Raw genomic sequence first — 6,000 nt, 5'->3', positions numbered from 1 at the left:
GCCTTCTTCTGTCTCCGCCCCTTCGCGCCTAGGCGGCCTCGCCGCTTTAAGAGCGCGGCTAGCGATTGACAAGCAATAACCGTGGAGCGCCCGGCTGCACGGAGTCGCCAGGAGCTAGGGGCTCCCCAAGACGCAGGTAGGTATCCCCAGGCCTCTCGGCCAGCATCCACCTCAGAATCCCTGCCTTCTTTTCGTCCTGGCACTGCACTTGGGGACCCAATTCTCTAGGTCCAAACTCCCGGGCCCCTTTCCCAAGCCGACCCCCTCCCTCTCCAGCCGCAGCCCCCGGTGCTCTCTTTTCTCAGGGATGCGGGCGAGGAGAACTGAATCCCTCATTCCAGGGATGCTGGTTTCCATCCCAGAGTAAGGGCTCCAGAGGGACACCGGGCGCAGGGGTGCTGAGCTGAGGGGAGCCCAGGTATTGGCTCGGGGTCTGTGCAGGGTTTGGGGGAGACTTCGGATCCCGGCATTACGTAAGAGCCGTGCTGCCGGCGCTTCCGGCCGTGGGGAAGCTAGACTGAGACTGTGCTGGGTCCCTTGGCACTCTGCACCCCAAGAGGCCAACATCTCGACCTTCCTGGGAGGGGGTCCTGGGAAGAGCTGCCCTGCTAACGCTGCAAGGAACAGGAGGTTGCCGGGTCTCGGGGGGCCAGGGTTTAATGCCTGGGGACTTCAGAGGGAATTCGTGCCAGAAGCGAGGAGCCAGGGTCAGAAAGTTAGGTCAACTAAGAGGCTGGTGGGGAAATGAAGACTGGGGGTGGGGAGTGGGGGTTGAGGGGCGGGGGAAGCAGTCATTCAGTGACCTCATCCCCTGGTCTCTACGGGCGCGCAAGCAAAGAGCCTTCTTTGATGGCTCGCATCACGCCCCCTCCTTCCTGGGTCCTAGCGCTCAGCGGCTTAGGACTGAATTGGAGGGGCGGGGGCGGTCTGATTGTGAGTGCGGGCACGTCCTCCTGCTCCCTAGACCCCAGCCTCCGCTCCTAGTTACGACCAGCCCTCCCCACAACCCTACCAGGCTCCAAAGTGCCTTTGTCAGGCGTTCCTCTTTCTCACCTCTCTGTGTCAGCACTGATGGAGGGGTGGGTGGGAGGCTGGAGGAAACCTCCCCCTTTGAAGCTGGCGGGCTTCACCTACAGCCAGACACCCTGGGGGTGGGGAAAGATGGATAGCTTGGTGGCGGTGGAGGTGGGAGTGGGAGGGTACCTGGGCTTAGGCTTTTGGATGCTGAGGTGCTGGGTCCGTGATGACTGGGCCTGGGGACCTTGGCATGGAACTAGGCTAGCTTGCCTGGCACTGCCGTTCTCCTGTGGGCACAGCCGGCCCCTCCCTCTCAGAGACTTGGGTGGGGGTGGGGCAGAGCGAGCCGACACCGTGGGAACCAACTCCTCAGGGAGCAAACCCGGGCTCACTGGGCAGGACTCCCGAGCCTAGGGTTTCAGACAGGCTCCTCCCTTGCTTCTTCCCTGTCTCCTGGCTCCGGGAAGAGTTACCCCGCAGCCAGCACCTTTACTAGGAAACACGGCCTGAGCTATGAGAGGGTGCCCCCTGCTCTCTAGGAAAGAGCAGGGGAGTTGGCACAAGGGACACTGGCTGGCACAGTGGAGCCTGGACATTTCCCCCAGTCAGTGGTGCTAGTGTGAGAGGAGTCCCCCCCCGCCCCCCCGCAAGTTCAATGCTTCTGGAGAAGATCCAGGAGGAAAAGGAACTAGTCTACTCACCTTTGTGGTTTCTGCCTCCAGAGCTGAGGTCATTAGTTTAGGCTTGCGAGGAGGAGCAGAGAGGTGGTTAGTAAAGTTAGTAACTGCTCCTCATTTTGGATTCTTGGGTGGAGATGGAGTGGTCCCGTGTCTCCCCTCCCCCCCTTGTAGGGGTGCAAAAGGCTTTAGTCTTAAAGTGGGCACTGCCAGCTGCTTCCCCCTACTCCCCCACCCTTGCTGTGAGCCACTGCCTCCTGTTGTCATGGCAACTAGGGAATTAGGGTTTTAGCCAGTAGCACATGCCCAGGAAGGCAAGGGGAGGAAGAGTGGTGGGTCACCCCATTATCCTTTCCAGGGAGGATGAAGGACCCACTCTCGGCTTGGGGAGACCCTGGATGGGTAGTGGGGTTGTAGACTTTATGCCTATTTATGGCTGCAGAACCCCCTCCCCACCCTGTCCCAATTCTGGACCTGTAGATGAGAAGGGGGAGAGAGAGAAGCCAGGACAGTGGGAAAGGAAATAGAATTTCTGTCAGCTGGACACCAGTGTTCATGGGACACCCAAAGGTTCTGGGCGTGGGGCCTAGCGGTGGGTAATGGAGTCCGTTCTCGTTCTCACGGAGCTCCCCTTCCGGGGACACTTCCCGCTTTTGCCTTCTATTCAGGACTCACACTTAATCTCCTTCCAGAACCAGAAAGAAATATTATATTTTGTTTGTTTGTTTTTGAGATGTTTCCCAGGCTGGCTCAGATCCCTGGGCTGAGGGGCCCTTCTGCATTGACCCGAGTGGCCGGCACTGAGTGGTGGGCATCGGCATGCCCAGTGAGAAATACTTTTTCCTTACGCGTCATAAAGCCTAGGTTTTCACTGTGGCTCTTCTACCAGCTGTGGGGCTTGGGAAAAACCGATTAGCCTTTGATACTTCCTGTCTCTCCCACCTTTGAGAAGGGGCGTGCTATCTGCTCTTCTTGCCTTCCAGGGCACTTGGGGTCACTCTGCTAATCCAACCCCCCATTTCTGGGCAATGCTCTCCTCCTCCTATGTGGCTTTTCCTGAAGAGGATGCCCTTCCTAGTATCTCATGTCCCTGGCTTTGCCCTGTACCTTCTCATCCTTCTCTCTCCCGCTCTAGGAGACTGATTCCAGAGTCCTCGCTGACCTCACCATGCCAGTTGCCGCCACGAACTCCGAGTCTGGTAAGAAGAGGGTGAAGCTGTCAGTCTACCTTAGTGGTTGGAGGGGTGCAGCAGTAGGAGCTGGGCACTTTGTACTCCTCCCCAGTCATACCACACGCAGACACTCAGTCCTTCATTCAGCTGCCTCCTCACTGGGATCAGAGAGAGCAGAGTTAGACCCTCGCTGGCTCCAGGTAGCGCTGGGTTACATAGCACAACTCACCTGCTGGAGGGCCGGGGTGCTCGCTCCAGAGATGGTGCACACTGCAGCTGGACAGGAATGGCAGGGAAGCGCCCAGGATGTGGGGAGGAATCTGGGATTTGGAGGATAGTACAGGTTGGAGGAACTGAGAAGTCCATAGCACATTCTGCCTACCCGGAGGCTAGAGGGCAGGACAACTATGGTAGGTGTAAATAGAGAGACAAAAACCCCAGGTAGGAATGCTTGCACAAAGTACAGCCCTTAGACTACAGAGGCTGCAAAACCCAGGAGCCGGCTGGGGACTGCCTAGCCTTCTGAAAGAGTTGAAGGGCTATGAGAGGGGAGAACTCATTGCTGCAGAGGTGGCTGGTTGTTACCCTGTCGTCAGCCGGCCACCTCTCTCGGAGGACTTGTTTCCTCTGAAACAGAGTGGTAGGATTGGACTGGTGGTTTTAATTTTGCTCCTAGATCTCCCAGACTCTTGATGATCGCAGTGGGCCCCACCCACCTGCATTCATGCCCCAAAGTCTACACCGCACCCCAGTGGTTCCTAGAGTGTTTTCTGAGACCCACCAAAATTAGACTCCTTGTCTAGAAAGCTCTGGCTACAGCTGTGAGATTCCCTGAGAAGGCCTGAATTCTTCACAGTGGATCCTGCTGCTCCTTCGGCAAAGCATGCAGGTCCCCACTTTGGATGGAACAAATCCTTGTTCCTACCCTCTGAGAAAATGAAAAATGCTGTCTGCCGGCTAGAACCTAAACTGTGACCCCTTTGCCGCATTCCCCCTGCCCCCAGGAAAGGCTCATTCTCCATACTATGGAATGTCCCCAGCTTCTTGGAGGGCTCATGTTTTTTCCTGCCCCCCCCCACCCTGTCTCTCCCCCTGCTCTAGTCACCAGCTAGCCCGCTCTAAAGCTGCTTAGGAGTGAATGAGACCCATCCCTGAGCCTGTGATTAAAGGCTTCTCATCTGGGGCTGCCAAGTAAACCTATTAGCAGTGACCCGGGGGGTTGCATAGGGCATAGGCTCCAGCTGCAGGACACTTGATGGGGGTACACAGGACGGGGAGCCCGTGCCTATGAGTGTGGCCTGAGTTTTCAGACACCCCCTGGTGTCCTGTTCTCCTAGATGGAGTGCTGTGAACTGTTCATTGCTTCTATATCCAAAGGAAGAAGTACAGTGTGCTCCCTTTCCCTAGCCGGCCCTCTGTGGATTTCTCAGCCTCAAAATCTAAGGGTGCATCCTGCCCCTTATCATTTGGTGGCTATTGTACTTCCCATGGGTCTGACAGAGACCCAGCTGTGCCCCTCATCTGAGGTCAGGCTCCTCCCCACCCCCCACCTCCCACCACACCACCTGCTTCCAGGGGGGCATCCCTGTTTTGGGCTCTGCAAAGGTAAAACTAGCAAAGTTCCTTCTCCATCCCTTCCCCATGGATCAAAATGGCCCTTGTTATTATGGAAGGGCTCACCCTTACTTTAGATAAGGAGAGTTTGGAAGCTGCATTGGTGGTAACACAGCATGGGAGTTTAGACATCCTGAGCTCACTTCCGGTCCCACTGTTTTTTCTTTCTTCACCAGGCTCACTCCTCTCCTTGAATCAAGGTGAGGATGTGGGCCCGCATTCAGATGAGGCTGTCCCTTTAAATATCTCTGCCATCCCTGGGTTACCGTCCTTGTGTGTTATCCTGCCTGCTGCCATGACAACCAGGGGTGCAAGGCGACCTGGTGCCAGTCCTCTGGGAATGGCTAACTGGAGGTGGCAGCAACAGCAACAGCAGTGCCCTCGTGGTGGCCTCACGGTACGCATGCGTTCACATGGAGTACAGGGTCGTCACTAAGCCCCTTGCTCTTGCCCACTTTTATTCTTCCTTCCCCCAGTTCTAAGGTGCCTGGCTTGCTCCAGGGCATCATGCTTCACCTGATGGATAATGATGGCAAAAGGGAGAAGCAACCACTAAGCTAGAGTTAAGGGGCGGGTCCTTTACTGCTCCGTGGGTACCACCATTCTGTCTCTCCCTCCACCCGCCGCCCACACCATGCCCTAGTGTATGATGGCATGTGAGGTTAAGACACTTGCCTCTTGTCAAATGGTATTACTGCCTTCCTGCACCTAGAGCTGTTCTTGAAGGCTTCCTTCGGTTGAGGGGGTTATTGTAAAGAAGCTAGCCTGGCGTGGGGGAGAGGGTGAAGGTCAGGAGCAGGTAGGAGTCAGCATCAGAAGTAGAGGAGGGACATCCATATGAGAGAGGTACGAAAGCAGACGGGAGTCAAGCTCTGCCGGGAATTTCTACACTGGCTGAAAGGGCCCAATCCTGAGGGACTTACCCCAGTCTCATCGCTACCTCCCTACCTGCACTGGTGACGGGGATCAGGCCAGTTTAGCATGACTCTCTCCTGCCACCTCCCTTCTCCCACCCATTACCGCCCCCCTCCTCACCAGCAGGCTTTTGGCCAATCAACAAGGCGGTCCAGGAGGCGGAGCCTTGCTATTGGCTGATCCTGCAGCACTCTGCGAGTCCCGCCTTCTTTAGCTCAGCCCGCGTCTGGCTGGGAAGGCGCCGGCCTCGCGGGAGACTGTTCCAGGATTGCCAAGGGGTCGCCATGGCCTGCAGCCCAGGCAGTGGGGCTTCCTTGGAGGGGATTTCCCTGGGCTCCTCTGAAGAGGCAGAGCTTCGCAGGGAAGGTAGGAAGAGGAGTGGGGAGAGGTCAGGGGAGGGGTACTTACCCTTTAACTGACCCTCTCATAGTGGTCTCTGGGGCACCTGGGCAGCAGTGCCCGTAGGGGAGATCTAGACGCCCACTGGCCAGAAGAGCTGATCTGGCAGAGGACATTACTCCCCCCTGCTCAGTCCCCCACCCTCAATAGCTGATTGTCTGGGCAGACAGTGAGCAGGCCCAGGGACTGTGGACGTTTGGCAGACT

At 56.9% G+C, this 6,000-nt stretch overlaps 1 protein-coding gene across 3 annotated transcripts in view; it reads left to right on the top strand.

Annotated features, from left to right (window-relative positions):
* Mpp2 (membrane palmitoylated protein 2) overlaps positions 1-6,000 on the top strand; it is a 32,049-nt gene continuing 26,049 nt past the window's right edge. The window contains exons 1-2 of one of the 3 annotated variants that reach the window (XM_041636044.1): positions 1-136; positions 2,830-2,893. In XM_041636044.1, coding sequence (XP_041491978.1) covers positions 2,863-2,893 — 31 coding nt within the window. In that variant the 5' untranslated portion in view covers positions 1-136; positions 2,830-2,862. Of the gene's footprint in view, positions 137-399; positions 419-611; positions 631-2,829; positions 2,894-6,000 lie in introns of those variants that run through there. The other 2 variants (XM_041636046.1, XM_041636045.1) reach the window with 2 other exon arrangements.

Source organism: Microtus oregoni, unplaced genomic scaffold (genome assembly GCF_018167655.1).
Source record: "Microtus oregoni isolate MIOR12 unplaced genomic scaffold, Mior012 000048F_ref0000485, whole genome shotgun sequence".
Classification (NCBI taxonomy): Eukaryota; Metazoa; Chordata; class Mammalia; order Rodentia; family Cricetidae; genus Microtus; species Microtus oregoni.
This window is presented reverse-complemented; position numbering and strand designations above follow the sequence as displayed.